The 17,713-nt window shown below is 69.8% G+C and overlaps 4 protein-coding genes across 4 annotated transcripts in view; 2 read left to right on the forward strand and 2 right to left on the reverse strand.

Annotated features, from left to right (window-relative positions):
* Nucleotides 1–2,018, reverse strand: part of CHLNCDRAFT_135368 (expressed protein) — a gene marked incomplete at both ends in the record, with an annotated part of 3,822 nt that extends 1,804 nt beyond the window's left edge. The window contains 6 exons of the mRNA XM_005846747.1: nt 262–332; nt 672–812; nt 937–1,339; nt 1,457–1,722; nt 1,812–1,890; nt 1,977–2,018. Of these exons, the coding sequence (XP_005846809.1) occupies nt 262–332; nt 672–812; nt 937–1,339; nt 1,457–1,722; nt 1,812–1,890; nt 1,977–2,018 (1,002 nt within the window). The remainder of the gene's footprint in view (nt 1–261; nt 333–671; nt 813–936; nt 1,340–1,456; nt 1,723–1,811; nt 1,891–1,976) is intronic.
* A 2,601-nt stretch (nt 2,019–4,619) lies between these two features.
* CHLNCDRAFT_10179 (hypothetical protein) lies at nt 4,620–6,361 on the forward strand (the record flags this gene model as incomplete). The annotated part of the gene is made up of 6 exons (XM_005846605.1): nt 4,620–4,738; nt 4,924–5,127; nt 5,323–5,485; nt 5,658–5,732; nt 5,868–6,040; nt 6,271–6,361. Coding segments are annotated over 6 exons (825 nt in total), but the record flags the coding sequence as incomplete, so codon positions are not given.
* A 1,650-nt stretch (nt 6,362–8,011) lies between these two features.
* CHLNCDRAFT_53050 (hypothetical protein) lies at nt 8,012–12,719 on the reverse strand (the record flags this gene model as incomplete). Its single annotated transcript, XM_005846748.1, has 10 exons — nt 8,012–8,018; nt 8,132–8,153; nt 8,342–9,002; nt 9,044–9,144; nt 9,355–9,532; nt 10,460–11,311; nt 11,533–12,038; nt 12,157–12,193; nt 12,336–12,431; nt 12,642–12,719. The coding sequence occupies 10 exons, from the start codon at nt 12,717–12,719 to the stop codon at nt 8,012–8,014; spliced, it is 2,538 nt and encodes an 845-aa protein (XP_005846810.1).
* A 963-nt stretch (nt 12,720–13,682) lies between these two features.
* The window catches only part of CHLNCDRAFT_53051 (hypothetical protein), a gene marked incomplete at both ends in the record, with an annotated part of 6,203 nt that continues 2,172 nt past the window's right edge, over nt 13,683–17,713 (forward strand). Inside the window, 15 exons of the mRNA XM_005846606.1 lie at nt 13,683–13,820; nt 13,924–14,002; nt 14,153–14,283; nt 14,331–14,381; nt 14,554–14,641; nt 14,848–14,949; nt 15,132–15,328; nt 15,530–15,638; nt 15,834–15,917; nt 16,107–16,210; nt 16,421–16,522; nt 16,676–16,826; nt 16,964–17,062; nt 17,211–17,308; nt 17,495–17,695. Of these exons, the coding sequence (XP_005846668.1) occupies nt 13,683–13,820; nt 13,924–14,002; nt 14,153–14,283; nt 14,331–14,381; nt 14,554–14,641; nt 14,848–14,949; nt 15,132–15,328; nt 15,530–15,638; nt 15,834–15,917; nt 16,107–16,210; nt 16,421–16,522; nt 16,676–16,826; nt 16,964–17,062; nt 17,211–17,308; nt 17,495–17,695 (1,734 nt within the window). The remainder of the gene's footprint in view (nt 13,821–13,923; nt 14,003–14,152; nt 14,284–14,330; nt 14,382–14,553; nt 14,642–14,847; nt 14,950–15,131; nt 15,329–15,529; nt 15,639–15,833; nt 15,918–16,106; nt 16,211–16,420; nt 16,523–16,675; nt 16,827–16,963; nt 17,063–17,210; nt 17,309–17,494; nt 17,696–17,713) is intronic.

The following is a 17,713-nucleotide window of genomic DNA, read 5'->3' on the forward strand; positions in this document are numbered from 1 at the left end:
TGACTCGTTCCCGATGCGCCACTCGCTGCGGGGGAGGGGGGGCAGTGCCCAGGAGGTGTGTGTGTGGGCAGGGTGGGTGGGTGGCTGGGGATGGCTGGAGAGGGGCGGGCAGTGCGGTGCACCCCCCAGGGCCGCCCCCCAGGCGCGACACCGGCAGCCCAACCTGGGCCTCTACACATATTCACGCCCTTCCTCCCTTGCTGCTTCTCTCCCTCTCTCTCTCTCTCTCTCTCTCTCACACACACACACACACACACACACGCACCTTAGGAACTGCTGGTTGGATTGCGTCTGCGGCTTCAGGCGCCCCTCAAACCGAGCCTTCTGCAGGCCTGCAGGCGGGGCGGGGCGCGGCAGGCGGGGGCGCGGCGCCACGCCAGCGGCGGGCTCGGCAAACGACCGCCGCGCAGGCGCGGAGGAGAGGGAAGGCTGCCCGCTGCCCCTCGCCAGCCAGCCGCGCCGTGGGGCGCCACGCTCGGCCTCTGCCGCCAGACGGACAGGCCCCCTCCGCCCCCTTGCACACCACCAGCAAAACACTCGCACACGCGCGCACACAGGCACGCCGCCGCCGCTGCCAACCCCCGCCGGTGCAACCTTGCGTGCAGCATCCTGCCCTACACCGCCTCCCCCCCTCCCCCTCCCTCCCCGCCATCCCTGCCCGCGCGGCACACCCTGCATGAGCGCATCCGTCTCATCGTCATAATCGATCAGAGCATCCACAGTCACCCCCACATCGTCGTCCCGCCGCTTGGCCGCCGCCGCCGCCGCCGCCGGCTTGGGGCGCTTGGCCGCCGGCTGCTCCCCCGCGCCGTCTGCACAGCAGCAGGCGGTGCCGGCGGCGTCGCTGGCAACAGGCGGCGGCAGCAGCGGCAGACGAGGAGAGGGCGGGGCGCCGATGCAGGGCTGCCGCAGGCGCGCAGGCGGCAGCGGGCGGACCTGCCGGGCGCTTGGCTGCTGCCGCTGCCGCGCTAGCAGCCATGTAGTGCTGCTGAAGCTTCATTTGGTGCAGCTGCTGGTGCTGCTGGTGCTGGTGCTGCTGCAACTGCTGCTGCTGCTGCAGCTGCTGCTGCAGGGCCGGGGTTGCCGCCTGCCGCGCCGCCGCCGCCGCCTGCTTCTGCGCCGCTGGCGGCGCCGGCTGGCCGGTGACCAGGCCGCCGGCAGGGAAGGGTGGCGGGGCACGCGGCGCTGCCGCCGCTGCCTGCTGCCGTGCCTGCAGCAGCTGCTGCTGCTGCTGCTGCTGGAACTTCTCCTTAGCTTGGTTGTACAGCTGCGCCCCAAACAGCCGCCGCACAGACTCCTTGAGCAGCACAAAGCCGGCCTGGACCTCGGCGGGAGGCTTCTGCAGGCCGGCAGCCGCGCGGGGCAGGCGGCGGCATGATCGGCGCGGCGCGGGCAGCCAGCAGCGGCGGCGACGTCGGCACTCACGGCACTCACGGCTCCCGGGGCGGGCACTCACATGTGCGGTGGAGGCTCTGTACCGCTCCACCAGTCCCTTCAGCTCCGCCTTCTTCTCCGGCACCGAGGCGGCCAGCATGCCAAACATCAGCATGTAACTCCTCTCTCCCTCTGAGGTGAGCACAACGGGCTGGCGGGCCTGCCCCAGCGCGGCGGCAGAGGCCGCGGAGGGCGAGGGCGAGGGGCGGGCGGCGGGGGCCGTCGGCGAGGGCGCCGAGCTGGCCACCTGGGGAGAGCTCGGCACTGGGTGCTGCGCAAGGATGTGGACTGCGAACAGCACAGAGCAGGCAGCGGCGATCAGGCCTGCCGGCTGCGAGCAGTGGCGAACAATCCAGGCAGGCGCAGCCGGGCCCCACCTGGTGCTGCCTGCGGTGGCGGCGTGGCGGACAGCGGCGGTGCCGCCAGGCCCACGCCTGCTGCCGCGGCGCCAACGTCCTGCAGCGGACCGCAGTGGTGCAGTGTCGAGCTGGCTGGCCTGTGCCCTGGGGCGGCCTGCAACGCCCGGAAGGGAGCGCACCCACCTCAAAGTCCAGCATCGCGCCCAGCAGGTCATCGTCATCCATAGTGACAGGATCAGCTGGCCTAGACCAGCTAGATCAACGGGGCGGCGCCCTGGGAAGGGGCGGAGCGCAACGCTCCGACGGTGATGGAAACTGGGGGAGTAGAGGCAGCTGCTGCAAAGGCGCAGGAATGCCACTGCCTGCCTACCCTCTCAGAGGCGCCCAAGCAGGCCGCCGCCATGGCGCGCCAGGTGGCGGCGGCTACGCCAACAGTGCATACGAGGTTGACACTGATTGTAGTGACGGTGGGGAACATCCGAGTACCTAGTTACATCTGCTGTGGCTACATAATGTCGGCTGTCAGGCACTGCCTCACTTCCAGCCCCGCTGCTCCGCGGGCACGCCAAACACGGCGGCCGCCTCCCAGGCCACGGCCAGCAGCACCCACGCCACAACACCCACCATCCACCCGCCTCCCTGCGCCAGCGCGGACGCCACGCCCTGCAGCAGCGCCGCCTCCCGGCCGCCCTCGGGCGGCAGCCCGGCCTGCTGCCGCTCCCGCTGGTGCTTGGCAAACAGGCGCGCCGTGGAGACGGCCTGCGCGGTGGCAGGGGGCAGGAGCATGCGTCAGGCTGGCGGCACCAATACATGCTCCCAAAGCAGCCTGTGCACACAGCCACCAGCGCACAGGTGCGCGGCCGCCGACATGCTGGCTGCCGGTGCAGTCGCCGGCAGTCGCCCGGTGCGGGCAGGCACGGCGCCCGGGCGTGCCCACCCACCTCCCACAGCAGCGGGGCCAGGAGGCCAATGGAGAGCTGGAAGAAGGTGAGCAGGGTGGTGCACCTGGCCTCCGCGTCGGGGCTCAGGAAAACAGAGGCGGGCATGGGCAGGGTGAAGGCCAGCGTGCCCAGCAGGCGGTGCAGCGCGGCCGCCGTGCGCCGTACCGCGGGCTGCGCCAGCGGCGCCGCCCCGCAGATGTGGCGGTTGTGGGGGATGAGCGTGCCCACCAGCACCGCTTGCACGGCCACGCTCACGCTGCGTGCAGGAGGGGAGGGCATGCGGCAGGGGCTCGGTGCGTGGCGAGGTACGCAGCGCGCCAGACTTGGACCAGGGGGGTCCTGGGAGCGGTGAAGGGCGGCAGCCGCTCGTGTGCGCCGCACCTGAACCTCACACGCCAGGTCAGCGCTTGGAAGGCCAGGATGGCCGCACAGGAGGACATGAGCAGCAGGCCCACGTGTGAGGCGCTGGCGGCCGAAGCGGCTGCCCAGTGCGCCTGCCCGCCCTCATCCGGCGGCGGCGGGGCCAGCGGCATGGCGTCCAGCTTCTGGCGTTGCAGCAGCGCCAGCAGGCCAAACCACAGGGTGGTCACCCTGAACACGGCGGCAAACAGCTCTCGCCTCGCCGCAAAGCTGGCGGGCGGCACGGCACGCCTCCAGATGGTGTGGGCCAGCAGGGCCACCAGGTGGCACATGAGCAGAGCTGCCGTGCCGCGCGACATCAGGTGCCAGGAGCGGCGCATGCCAACCAGCAGCACGATCTGCAGCAAGGGAAACGCAAGCCGAGGGGGCAGGTGGCGGCGAGCGGTGCAAGCTGACGGCGGCGCGGGCTATAGCTTGGGCGCGCGCACCGGGTGCACCGGGTGCGCTCACCAGCGGCAGGCCATCTGTCCAGCGGCGCCGTGCCAGGACTTGGTTCTGGCGAGCGTAGAATGGTAGCGTACAGAATGGCAGGCCCGAGCGCAAAGCAGGGAGCGGCTCGGGCTGCGGAATGCACATGCTGGTGGTTGCGCGGAACAAGTCAGATTAACAGTTGTAAACATTGTGCGAGGGTTCGGGGCCCCCCGACACACCTGGAGCAAGCCAGGTCCACTACAGTGTAGTCTACACAGCCCCGAAGTGCAGGGCAATTTGAATGCAGATTTATAGCGAGCCCCCGTTACATCAGGGGAAAGCCAGCGCGCTGGTTAGGGTTGTTGGCGCCGCCCACGCCCCATCCCCCTGCTCACGCCTGCTGCCCCACCACTGAGCCCGGGGATAGGGCTAGGCTGCCCTGGGATGTATGAGCCTGGAGGATCCCCTGGCTTGCATGTGGGACTGCCTGGGGATTCCTGCAGGTGCACCGAAGGGGCGGGCTGCGTGCGCCGCCAACGCGTCTGTTGTGGCGCCGCTTTCTGGGGCTCCCCAGCCCGCACCGCTCCCCCCAGCGTGCCAGCTCCGAGTCTGCATGTTTGCAATGCAATAACGGCGATCAGCCGACACTCCTTCCCGCCCGCTTCACCCCATGCACGCGCCCGCAGACAGACACGAGGGCATAGGGGGAGTGCCAACAGAACGCCTTTGAACGTTCAGGCATTGCCCTTGCGCTTCACGGAGCCCGCTTCAGCCCCACATAAGCGCCATGGGCGCAGACAGCCCTCATGGCCTGCTGCAATCGTTGGTGGGCTCGCAGGGGCTGAAGCCTTCGGGTGCTCCCCGCAGCAGCGTCGTGCTGCTGGCCTCCGCAGCCGCGGCAACCTGCCTAGTGCTGTGCCTGCGGCTGCTGGCGGCCCCACTGGCCGGCGTGGCGGCGGGCGGCGAGCGGGTGGACCCTCCGCGGCGAGCGGGGGAGGGCGGCGCGGGCGACCTGGCCGCTGCCGCTGACCTGCTGGCCGCCTGGCCCGAGGACAAGCCCCGTGCCTGCATCCTCATCCTGGCCAGGAACAGCGACCTGCACGGCGTGCTGAGCAGCGTGGGCCAGCTGGAGCGGCGCTTCAACGCGGCGCCACACGCGCGCTACCCCTACTGGTGAGCCGCCGGTGGGGCGCCAGCCAGGGGGCCGTGGCGGGGCTTGCGCGGCCCGTCTCGCCGCTTCGGCCAGCCAGGCACGCGCTTGCAGGGGCGCTGGCGCATGGCCCGCGCACCTGCGCCACGCCGACGCCCACTGCCCGCTGCCGCGCCCGCTGCGCCCCGCCCTGCCAACCCCGGCGCAGCTACCTAAATGACCGGCCCTTCTCTCTTAAGTTCCGCGCCGCGGTGACGGCGGCCACTGCCGCGCCCTGCTTCTTTGGGCTGGTGCCGCAAGAGCACTGGAGCTACCCGCCCCACATCAACGTCAGCCGCGCCGCGGAGCTGCGGCAGGCGGCACGGCGCCGAATGCCCTACGGCGGCAGCGAGAGTTACCGTTTCATGTGCAGGTGCGCGCACGCCGCTTGTGTTGTGGCGGCCGGGCCGGAGCGCTGCCTCGAGTCGAGGGGGGCCCTGCCTGCGCCCATACTGCCTGGCTGCGGTGTGCCGCCCGCGTGGGTGCCCCCCCGCCTTCCGACTCAGCGCCCGCCCGACCGCGCTGACCGGGCGTGCCGCACCATCCTGTGCTGCCGCTGGTACCGCAGATACTTCAGCGGCTTCTTCTTCGACCACCCGCTGCTGGAGGGGTTTGACTGGTACTGGCGGGTGGAGCCCGATGTGCACTTCATGTGCAACCTGCCGGGCCGCGAGCGAGACCCCTTCCGACACATGCAGGCCAGCAACCAGAGCCTGGCGTGGACCATCGTGGTGCGCGGGGGCTGGGGCCGGCGCCGCTTGCGTGGCTGGGGATGTGTTCACAGGGTCGCGCGCAGGCCCCCGCAATGCATGCATGCATTCGGAGCCGGCGCCCGGCTGCTCGCCCACCGCCGCTCCCCTCGCTCACCGCCCGCCCGCTGCGCCCCGCCCACCCCGCCGCCAGATGGACGAGGTTCCGTCCACCATCCCCAGCCTGTGGCCCGAGGTGCAGCAGTGGCTGGCAGACAACCCGCAGCACGTGGCGCCGGGCAACCTGCTGCCCGCGCTGCTGGAGGAGGAGCGGCCCGGCGGCGGCGGCGGCGGCACCACCGCCAGCCTGGCAATAGACCGGCCGCGGCTGGTGACGGCGGCGCTCGCCGCCGGCGGCGGCAAGGCCACGCAGCAGCAGCGGCAGCGGGTGCTGGCGTCGCCCTACGGGCGCAGCCGCTTCACGGGGTGCCACTTCTGGAGCAACTTTGAGGTGGGGCGCCTGTCCTTCTTCCGCAGCAAGGCCTACCGCTCCTTCTTTGCACACCTGGACGCCGGCACCGGCTTCTTTTACGAGCGGTGAGCGACACTGGGGGCTTCCGGCTTGTGTGTGCGCGTCTGTGCACGCCCTGGCTGGCATCACCTGGCTGGCAGAGCCGGGCCGCCGCGCCGCTCCTATCCTATGAGCATGAGCTGCCACCGCTGCCCGCACAGGCAGCCCCCTGGCTGCCGGGCCGCCGCCCGCCCGCTGCACAGCGCCGCTGACCCCCCCCTTGCCTGCTGCCGCCGGCTGCTCTGCTGGGGTGCAGGTGGGGCGATGCGCCGGTGCACACGCTGGCGGCGGCGGCACTGTTGCACCGCGACCAAATCCACTTTGCCCGCGACATTGGGTACAAGCACGGAAGCTGGGCGTACTGGTGAGCGCAGCGCCGCCGCGCCGCCGCCCGCGCCGCTCCCGGCGGTGCCGCCCCTCGCTGCCGGCCCCCTGTGCTGCCATGCGCGCTGCCGTGCGTCTCGTGCGTGCGTGCCTGCCTGGCCGGCCGCCTCCCTCCGCCTCCCTCGCCCGCCGCGCCAACCGCCCGCGCTGGCCCCCCGCCTGCCTGCCTGCCTGCCTGCCTGCGCCGCAGCCCCTCGGAGCCCGAGGACCGCCCGCGGTGCGACTGCCACCCCTCCTGGGACTCTGTGGCTCTAGCGCAGCCGCACTGCCAGTGGGACTTCCGCACCCGCCTGCAGGCGCTGCAGCTGGCTGAGGAGTAGGCGGGCGGGCGGCCCACAGGCTCAAGCGCGGCACGGGCCCGACGCCCCGCCACAGCACCCTACTCTGACTCGCTTGCTTGCTATTTTTTTGTGCCAATCTGCTTGCGGCGGCCAGCCCAATCTCAGCTGCGCCCCGCCCCTCCTCGCTCCGCCCGAATGAATGCCCACCCGACTCTCGTGGCACCACCTCCTGCCCTGCACCGTATGCCTTACGCCGGCCAGCCTCTACGACGGCCGTCAATTAACTGCCCTGCTAACCTGTTTGCCCTGCTCACACTCAAAATCCATTTTCATGCCGTCCTCCCACCCCTCTGGCTACGAAACCCTGTGCTCTGCTCTCAATTCTGCTCCTCAGGACTGCGCTGTTGCACGGCCAATGAGTGTATGCCCTGTACGCCTCTCTTCTCTCACCTCCTGCTTGCTGGACTGTCCATGTCTCCCCCTCTGCGTTTTTTGCTGCGTGAAGGCCCCCCCTGCTCCACCAAAGTGGACATCGGCTTGCCTTCCATTTTGTAAGAGGTACATAACACCTGCGACCACATGCTTGGTGTGGTGTGGCCTGACATGCTGCAGCGGATGGCTGGGGCGATTTGTCACTTACACATGGCAAATGTCTGCCCAGATCGGTGGTGCACAGAAATGGTGAGAGTGGCATTGCTGAGGATGGAATCTGGATCCCATGAAAGGCAGGCGTAGACAGCTCGGGGGCGCGAAGTTGATGGCAGGGGCAGGGATTGAGGGCGACTGGGCCCAGCTGGTGATGGTGGGGCGAGGAGAGGAGTGGATGAAAGAGGGAGCGAGGAAAAATGCAGACGAAAGGTGTGGCATCTTACAAACACACGGCCGCAAGGCGGGCAGCGGGGTGGCCGCCATAGTGGGAATCCCACAATACCAGGGGGAGGCGCGAAACAGACCAACATATTGAAAACACCCAGGCAACAACAGGCAACATATTGAAAACACCCAGAACAAATGGAAAGCATTTGCAGCTGCAGCGCAGGACTGGCAGATTGAATGAATGGAATGAGAAGGATCACACAGGAACGGCTAGAGGGGCTTGATCACTGGATAGGTTCGATCAGAAGAATGAAATGGCTGGCAGAAATAAGGTATTGGACATCCGTTGAGGCGGGTGGGCGCCGTTCGCAGGCAACCGGTGTCAGGTGGGGCAGCCGGTGTCAGGAGCCCAGTGCGCACTCATTTTCAGAACATTGCTTTTCATCTTGTGCAGGAAAGCGTGTTGGATGTGTCACTCGCACTGTGTGCGTGCCCGGCGGCTATGGCAGGGGTGGCTCAGCTGCTGTGGGAGGGGGCGGGGCCAAACTGGGCCAGGAAGGAGCGGGCTTCGTGCAGCTCCCGAGCCTCCTCGGGCGGCAGCTTCTCCAGGATGGCCTGCAGCGCCCTGGCCAGCACCAGGGTGCGGGGGCTGGGGGCCCTGCGTGAGGGCAGGGGGAGGGCATGAGCGGGGGGGGGGGAGTCAGCTGTTGTGCCGCGCATGCTGACGGCATCGAGCGGCGCAAGACTGCGGGACGGCACCAGCACCAAAGCTGCCCGCTGGCCGAGCGGGAGCCCCACCTGCCGGGCGTGGAGGAGGGTGTGGGCTCTGCGGGGGCGGGAGCGGACCTGGGGCGCTCCAACATGCTGCCGCCGCTGCTGCCGGAGTTGGCAGAGCGGTGGCAGCCTGCTGCTGCTGGTGCAGTCCCTGCTGCGCCTGGGTGGTGTCGGTCTGGCTCAGCAGGTTGATCTGCTGCAGCATCGCTGCCAGCTGGGCGGCGTTGTGGCTGGAGCCGGCGGCGGCGCTGCCTGGGCGCGGCGGCGAGGGCAGGGCGCCGCTGAAGGAGGCTGAGCGGTGGAACTGCTGCAGGTGGGGCGACTCTGGCAGGTGCAGTGCGCTGGCGCTGGCAATGCGGGCAAGGGCGGCACCGGCCAGGGGATGCGGGGGGTGGCGGTGCTGGGGCGCCGCCTGCGTCTGCGCCTGCAGCTGCTGCAGGAGCAGCAGGGTGCGCAGCTGCTTCTGCAGCTCAACATTGTGCTGCTCAGTCCAGCCGGGCAGCTGCTGCATCTGCTGCAGCAGCTGCAGGCTGGGGTTGCGCTTCAGGGGCGGCGACTCGGAGCCCGCCTCTGTGATGCTGGGCCGCTTGCGGCTGCCAGGCGCAGACACGCTCGCCTCGTGGCGCCGCCCACCATGGCTGGCCGCTGCAAGCGCTTGTGAGGCTGGCAGCTGCGGCATGCTGGTGCGTTGCTGCGTGGCCGCGCAGCCTGAGCTGCTGGCGGATGCGGCGGGCTGCAAGTGGCGCACAGCTGCCATGGGCCGCCACTGTGCACCCCATGCCTGCCCCGGAGCCGCCGGTGGTGGTGCTGAAAATCCGCCTGCAGGTGGCTGCTGCGCTGCCGAGAAGCCTGGTGGGCGGCTGGCGTCCTCTCACCTGCACGGGATGGGGCATGGCGCGGTAGCGGCGTGAGGGCGACTGCCCATCCAGGCGGGCAGCTCAAGTGGCTTGAGGCGCGGCTGACGCAGGCTGCGGCAGGCAGGCTGGACCTCAGCAGCACATGCAGGCAAGCTGGCATGTCTGGTTGCAGCAGCCGGCAGCGGCCTGGGCATGTAGCGGCTGGCAGCTGCACCCCCAGCTGCCCACCTGGCTCCCGCAGGTTCCTATCCTGCGCCGCCGCCACTTCTGCCACTTGCAGCAGCGCACCAAATGCGTTGCCGCTGGCGGCGCCCGAGGGCTGCGCATCGCTGGAGGCCAGGATGTGGCAGGACCCGTCCATGCCTGCAGGCGTGCTAGCTGCGCTGCGGTTTCGGTTGCGCTGTCGCTGCCGCGAACCGCGGCGGGGCCGCAGCCGGCGGGTGGGGCTGCTGCCGGCACCGCCGCACTGGTATGGATTGTCACTCTTCCGGGTGCTGATAGGGAGCCTGGCCTGCTGAGGGTTGGCCTGCTCAGCGAGCCGGCAGGCAGCGCGATGCAAATGGGCGCCGAAGCACCGGCGCGGCGCGCCAAGCGGTGCCGCCGGCGGCAGTGGCCAGTTCCACTACGGCCATGCAGTCAACAGGCCCTGCAGACACGCAGCATCGCGGACGTCGGCAGAAAGGCGGGAAACCGAAGGGTGGGCTCTGCCGTGGCTTGAACCGAAGAGGGACGGAGGACGGGCCAGGGCCTCGCTCACCAACTAAGCAGCTGGGCACCCCTCCTTGCTCTAGAGCTGGGACGCCCGTCTTCAGTGCATGGGCCCGCAGGGCGTTGTAGGGGCAGCCAACGCCGGTCCCCAGGACACCTAGGGCGGTGCACTCGTGCAGAAGCCGCAGCGGAGCAGCTCGAGGAGGGAGCAGCACGGGAACGCCTCGTCTGGACGGTTGTGAGAACCGCGTAGCCGGACGGGGTGTCGCGTCATGGCTAGGGGAGCTAGGGAGAAGCCAGCGCCGATGAGCCCTGCCTTGCACAGGCCCTTGCACAGGCATAAAGAGGTTGGTGATCGAGGTTGGTGATCGAGATACCTTGCCGACTGGTGGATCATGGACGCCCGGTTGCTTGGAGCATAGTCCATCCTGCCACCGCCCGCCCTGGTTCCCCCCTGGCCCGTTCAAGCGGCGCCGGCGCGCACCAGACCCAGGCTTGGCAAGCACTTACAGTAGGTCGGGCTGCATATGCATCGCATCGACTCATCAAGCGCATCCTCAGCTGGCGGGATGTGGGCATCGTGCGGGCCTCAGCCGATGCCAAGCAGGCCCAGGAGCGCTTCCACCTCTGCCTCGTCATCACCCTGGCCCGGCACCGCCGCCGCGGGTGCCGCCTGCACGCCCCACGCCGGCTGCTCGCCGACGCCCGCCTGCTCCTGCACCGGCAACGGCGCCTGCCACAAGCTGCGCGTCCCACAGGGCTGCGCCTGCAGGTGCTCTTCTGCCACGTGTGAGGGCGCCGGCGCCGGAGGCTGCTGCCACAGTTCTTGCCCCGACTGCCACCGCCGCTGGAGGTCCTCCTGCTGGCAGCGCAGGGCGGCAGCCAGGCCTGCGGCGTACCCGTCCTCAAAGCCTGAGGGTGACGGAGCAGGCTCTGGCTGATGGAGGGGGTCTGGGGCTGGGTCTGGGGCTGCCCAGTCGGGGGTGGCAGCACACTGGCCGCCGCCGCCGCCGGGCGCACCGGCAGCCACGGCGGGCCGCGGGCCGGCATGCTGACGCTCCGCCCACGGATGCCAGGCAGGCTCCGTCCCTGTGGCTGCTGCCGGCGCCTGCCACCGCCCCAGGCCGCCTTCAGGCCCTGCCGCCGCCACTAGCGCGGCGCCCGCACTCCCAGCGCTCGGCGCTGCCTGCCGCGCCGCATCCTTCCCGTCTTCGCTGCCGCCTGCGCCCTCCCCCTCCCCACGTGCTTCCCGCGGGTCGGGGCGGGCACCTGCCACGGTGGAGCCCAGCGCGGGCCATGCCTCTGCCGACAGCGCCTCTCCTGCTGCCTCGCTGGGGCTCGGTACTGGCACCGCCTCAGCCTCCAACTCCTCTCCCTCCGACTCTCCCTGCCACTCTGGGGGCTCAGCCGAGCCAGCCAGCGCCGCAAATGTGCCGCCAATGGTGCTGCTGCCAGACTGCGGTCGCCTCACGGCGGGCTGCAGCCACAAAGGGGCAGTGGGGCATTCGGCGTCCCAAACCAAGTCGCCAGCAGCTGCTGGAGTGTCGCCAGGCCAAACCAACAGCCGCACACGGCAAGGCATGGCAGGCTCTCAGCGCGGCTGAGCAGCCTGCACACCTGTGGCTCCTGAGCTAGCCTGCTGGGAGCAGAGCGCTGGCTAGAAACATCAGTGGCGTGTTAGCGGCTGGCTACAACCACCTGGTTGCGGGGGCTGCTACCTGGGCTGCTGCCAAACCACCCAATGCCGATGATGGTGGCACGGGCTGAGGCAGCAGCAGCCCGCAGCTGCTGCAACTGCTGCTTTTGAGACGCACTGGTGGCGGCAGCGCTGGCGCTGTGGCTGTTGCTGGCAGAGCTCCCAGACCTGCTCAGGGGGGCGCCACCAGTGCCTCCTGCTGCCTTCATGCTAGTGCTGCTACCAACCACCCCAGCACTGGGTCGGCTGGCACCGCCAGCACTGGTGGCGGCAGCGACGCCAGCCTTGTTGCTCTGACTGCCGGCCGGGTTTGTCGCTTCCTTGGCGAGGGCGGGGTTAGCCGGTGTCTTGGCCGCAGCTGCCGGCGCCTGCTGCGGTTTCTGCGCCGCCGCCGCCGCCGGCTGCTTCTGAGCGGCGGGGCGCTTGGCAGGCGGAGCGGGTGGCGCCGGCTCTGCCACAGGCGGGGCTGCATTTTTTCTCTTTATGAGTTCGGCATCCACCATCATGCCTACGGCGCACCAGGGGGCGGCAGCATTGGAGGAGCAGCATGCACTGATCACGGCACCTCCTGCACAGGCGGCGCCCTGTGCAGCAGGATTGCATGCAACCGCGTGTCATGCCCCCACCTGAGCAGTCTGGGTTGGGGCACCCCTGGGGCTTGCGCTGCAGGGTTGGCACACGCGAAAGGGAACCTCACCAGTCAGCGACGCAAGCTGCACCTGACCCCGTGCATCCATCCTGCCACCGCCCAGCAACGGCACCGGCCTCGGCCTGGGCGGCAGGCCCCCAGGAGGCGTGCCTGCACCGTTCGGTTCTGGGCAAATAGGTCCTGAGGGCGGTTCCTGGCGTAAAACCTGCCCTTCTCTCGAGCCTTGCCGCTGCTGGTATGCAGGCCCGCGTTCTGTGACACAAGGTGTGGGGAGAGGGAGAGCCAGGATGATTGGACTGCTCTGCCCCAGCACCGCCCTCGACCTAGGCGGCAGGCCCACAGGAGGCAGGCCTGCAGAAAGACTCGCTGAGCGACACCGGGGGACTCGCTGAGCGGCGGCCATGACCTGGGCTTGCGCCTGGCGAGCAGGGCCAGCACATGGCGGCGAGGCCGCCCACCCACCTCTTCTGTGTAGTCCGATACACACTCAAAGTGGAATGGGCGAGCGCCGCACGCGGAGCAGGTCCCTGCAGCGGCCATTGCAAGGTCGCCCTCTCTCCCTGCATTCCTGCACGGCAACGTACGCATGTATGACACCATGTGCCTCCACGCGCCTAGGATGTATTGGTCGCCTATGTCCAATTGCTTGTGGCACAGCCCGCAGGCGGAGGGAGTCGAGCCACCGCCACCGCTGCCCGCCTTGCCGGCGACAGGTTTGGGGAAGGGCATGCCGCCTGGCGCTGCTCGGCGACTGGAGCTCTCCCAAATCGCTCTCCGGCCGTCTTCCAGGCACCCGAGACCCTTCCAAGGCCTTGGGCGCGGGTTGATCAGTCGCGTTTCACACGGGGGGGCGCCCTTATTATCGTAGCCAGCACAGAATAGGCAGTCAAGCCAGAGCCAGGCGAAATTGCGGCCTGCTGTCCCGAGGACGCTGATGAGGCGGGCCAGCCGGCGAGATGAGGCGGGCCTGCCGGCGAGTCCAGTCGGCGTTTAGTTGCCTGCAGCCACATGGAGAGCCTGGCAGCGGCATGATGCAACGCAAAGCTTAATTGAGGATGATTACACACATTTCCCTTCGGCCCGTCATGTCCCGCGGCCAGTTTGCCGTCGCTGCACTGCAGCGGCCACCCGCTCCGCTGGCTTGGCTTGGAGTGTACTCTGGCCTGGCACTGTCCATTTCGGACAGATGAAATCCGAGATCCATGTGCTGATCTATATCTCATGCCCTCACGTGATTGAGGGGCCTCCTTCACCTGCCGTTGCTGACTACCGTCAGCGAGGTGGCGCCCGTTGAGCGCTGCGCTGCGCCATGGGGATTCCCTGGCCGTCCTCCGTACAGGCCGACCCTCTGCTCTTGCACACGTTTCAATCGTCCATCTCAGGTCTCCGCAGCTGCTCACAGTCTGCACCGGGCGATCACCTGCGGCCTTTGGGACAAACCCACTCTCTGCGCTGACCAATTGCAATCGAGATCCATAGCGACTGCAGAGGGGGCCGCCTGCAATGGCGGGGCTCGCCGACGAGCCGGACTTCCACTTTTTCGGCACAGAAATCGAGGATGAGCGGGAGACGCGGCTGGGGCAGCATCATAAGAAGGTCACAGACCCCTCCGCCACCCGGGCGTTGCCGCTGCACAAGCAGGTGACCGCGCCGCCGCCGCCGCTGCTCAGGTAGACAGCAGCCTCGCCTTGTCCGTGTCTGGCCAACCGCACCGCCCTGGCCCGCCGCTGGCTGCGCCCCGCAGGAGGTGACGGATGAGCAGGGGCGCCGCCGCTTCCACGGTGCCTTCACGGGCGGCTTCAGCGCGGGCTACTTCAACACTGGTGGGTGCTGCCCCCCAGCCCAGGACCTGCCCAGCCTGCGCCGCGCCACACATCTCCCTTCCCCCTCATCGGCCCGCATCCTTGGTGCGCACCCTGAGCCGCACCCGCGCGCCCGTCCTGCACCCGCTCGCTCGCTTCCCGCCGCCGCAGTGGGCAGCAAGGAGGGGTGGCAGCCGGGCGAGTTCCGCAGCAGCCGAGACAGCCGGGCGGCGGTACAGCAGAGCGTGGAGCAGTACCTCGATGAGGATGAGCTGGAGGAGCTGCGCCGCACAAACCTGCAGGTGGGGCCTGCTGTACTGCTGTGTACCGCCTGCCGTGGCTGCTGCAGCGGGGCCGCACAGCCTGCTGGGGCTGCTGGGGCACGCAGATGAGCATGCAGGTGGGGACGGGGCGCTGGTCTGGCTGCTGCTGGAGCAGAGGCGTCAGTGGCAGCGCTGCAGGGGCAAGGGCCCGTTGCCCCTCTCCCGCCGCTGTGCATCTGCTGCATAGGACCCAGTCCTCTCTCTCTATATATGTGCCCTGCCTGCTGCCTGGCACGGCCGCCGGTGCAGACCACAGCCGAGTACGACACCTTTGGCAGCACGGCGGCGGAGCTGGCGCGGCGTACCGCGGCAGACGCTGCCGCCGAGCGGCCCTCGGGTGCGGCGCCCGTGGGCAGGGCGGCTTTGCGGACAGCTGCAGCACCTTGCCCGCTGCCTTGGGGCCCTCGGCGCCGCCCGGCGCGCTCTGAGAGCCTTGTGCTCAGAATGGCGTGCATGGCAGCCGTGCCATGTGTCATGCTCCCGCCCCCTTGCCTGCCCGCCCTCACCCGCGCACCCTCCCCTGCCTGCCTGCCCGCCCTGCAGCCATCCCCGGGCTGCTGCCCGATGAGCTCGTGGTGCCCGTGGCTGACAGCGTGGGCATTCGCCTGCTGCAGAAGATGGGCTGGCGCCAGGGCAAGGGCATCGGTGCGTGGAGCATGCCGCTGCTCGCCGCCGCCCCGGCACTGCCTGGGCCTTGCAGCGCACCGGGCCGCAGGCAGCCCCTCCTGCCTGCGGCTGCCTGCCCAGCGGGCCTGCCTGCTGCCCGCTGCCGTGCCGCGCCAGGGAACCCGCAGCGCGAGCCTCGGCGCCCTCTTGCCTGCATGCAGGCGTGGGCGGCGACGCGCCCACCCCTGCAGACGAGGAGGCGGAGGAGGGCGGTGCGGCTGCGGGGGGCGAGGAGGGGGCGCAGGGGCGCAAGCAGCGGCGCTGGGGGCAGCACGTCAGCGTGGCGGCAGAGAACACCCAGCTCTACCTGCTGGCGCCCAAGACAGATGTGCATGGCCTGGGGTTTGATCCTTTCAAGGTGGGCGCGGGCCCCGGCCTGTGCGGGTGGTGGTGGTGGGGAGGTTATCCAAGCCTTGTGGCTGTGCATCCTTGCCACACGTCGGCCCGGCATGGTTGGCCCTGGCCCCCGCCTGCGTGTGGTGGAGCGAGCGGACCGATGCATGGGCCGTGTGCACTGGAACGCCTCCCCTGCACCCGCTCCCGCTGCCTGCCGCCGCAGGGCGCCGAGGACTTCAGGCGGCTCAAGGAGCAGCGGCAGGCGGCGGCGCGGCCGGGGCAGGGCGCGGGCGACGCCAGGAAGCGGCGGCGCGGCATCGCGTTCGGCTCGGGTGCGGCGGCCGCGGCGGCTGTGCCACGTCGCGGCGCGGGCTGCCCTACCCCTCAGGGCTATTTTTTGTTTTTGCAGCCGCTCTCGCCTGCCTGCTCCACCCCCGGCTCCCGCCCGCGCTCCTTTTACGGCGCTGAACTTGACCCCGCCCACGGCCCCGCTGGCTGCCCCGGGCTGTGCTGTTGCGCGGCTGCAGGCGTGCTGGATGAGGAGGATGGGTACGGCCACGGCGCCTCGCTGGACGACTACGTTACCCACGACGATGTGGGGGAGTACGATGGTGGGGCGTGATGCCGCTGGTGCTGCTGTGCTGCGCTGTGCTGCGCTGCGCTACGCTATGCTGTGCTGTGGCGTGCTGTGCTGTGCTGAAACCCCGGGCCGGCCCGTTGTGCCCCAGTCTCAGCCCCCTCTCCGTGCCACCTCAGCCTGCCCCCGCCCCTCGTTGCCCTGTCCTCCCCCCCCCCCGCAGACGAGGTGGAGGCGGGCGGCATGCCTCGCTCGCGGGTGCCCAAGCTGCGGAAGGGCGGGCTGGGGGACAGGCTTGCGAATCGTGGGTACAGCTTCGAAATCACGGTGGGAGGCCCGGGCAGGAGGCTAGGGAGGGGGTTGGGTGGGGTGGGGCAGCCAGCCAGTATGCTGTGACAGGAGGAGGAGGCTCGTCGAGTGCGCCGTCAGGCAGGAAGGCAGCCTGGGCTGTGCCACTGGAGGCTGTGTGGTGCCGTTTCCCTTGTGGGCAGCCCCTGCCTTGCCCACCCTCACACGCCTGCCGTCTGCTGGGTGCAGGAGGAGGAGGAGGAGCCTGCGGCGCTCGAGTGGCACCCGCACGCCCGCCAGCACCAGTATGCGCTGCCGGGGAGAGAGGCGCCGCTGCTGCTGCAGAGCAGGGTGGGTGGGTGGGGTGGGGTGGGGCAGGGCGACGGGTGGCGCCTTGAGCTCTCTGCTGGCTTCTGCGGCTGTGCAGGGCCCAAGGAAAGCTGCTGCTCAGCCCGGGGCGTGCGAGCTGAGCCGCGCTGCCGTCCCCTGCCTCGTGCGGCGCAGGAGCAAGCGCAGGGCAAGAGCGGGCTGGTGCCCGGCTTTGTGAGGGCCACCGTGGCCGTCGTGTTTGCCTACTTCCCCCCGCCCCGCGTGCCGCCGGGCTACGTGCCGCTGCACCGCCCCAGCCGCGACACCGAGGCGGCGCTGCCGGCAGGTGAGGCGGAGCCAGCGAGCTTGGGGGGAATGTTTTTTTGTCGTGCGGGCAGTTTGCAGCTTGGTCCGACAGTGAGTGTTCAATCCCCCCAGCCGGCTGACCCTCCCGCCCGCTGCCGCGTGCGCGCTGCGCTGCAGTCGTCGACAAGGCTGCCCCGCCGCCGCAGGCGGAGCCTCCCGCCGACCCCCAGCTGCGTCAGGCCATCGACAGCCTGGCTTTCTTTGTGGCGCGGAATGGTGAGGGGAGGCTGGCGGCTGGTCGTGTGTGTATGTGTAACATCCCTATGGGTTGTTGGCTGGCTGAAGCCTCTACCTGTGCCGCCACCTGCACGCATCCAAGTACCGCCTGCGCCCTTGGTCCTCACCTGGCTCCACCCTGCGGCAGGCATCATCTTTGAGAGCATGGTGCGGCAGCGGCAGCAGAAGGAGGGGCAGCACGCCTTCCTGAGCGGCGGCGAGGGCGCGGCTTACTATCGCTGGAAGGTGCATGTGTGTGTTGGCGTGTGTGTGTGTGTGTGTGTGTGTGCTCTCTGTTGGCTGGCGGTGTGGCTGGACTGGCAGCCAGATTCGCAATCCCTCTGGGCTGGCAGCCGGACTCGCAACCTCTCGCTGCCCACACGCACCGCACCCGCCACCGTGCTTACCGCGCTGCCCGCCCTTGCCTCTCAGGTCCACTCCCTGCGCTCCATCATCCAGCCGCACCAGCAGCAGCAGCGGCGCGTGCAGCAGCAGCCCGCCATCGGCCAGCGCTCGGCGCCGCTGTCGGCAGACGAGCGCGGCGCGCTGCTGGGAGAGCAGCCTCTGGCGGCGGCCGCCGCCGCCGCCGCCGCCGCTGGCGGCTCGCAGCATCAGGGCTGGGCCACGGGTGCGGTGGGCGGGCAGCAGGCG

Source organism: Chlorella variabilis (assembly GCF_000147415.1).
Source record: "Chlorella variabilis unplaced genomic scaffold CHLNCscaffold_13, whole genome shotgun sequence".
Lineage (NCBI taxonomy): Eukaryota > Viridiplantae > Chlorophyta > Trebouxiophyceae > Chlorellales > Chlorellaceae > Chlorella > Chlorella variabilis.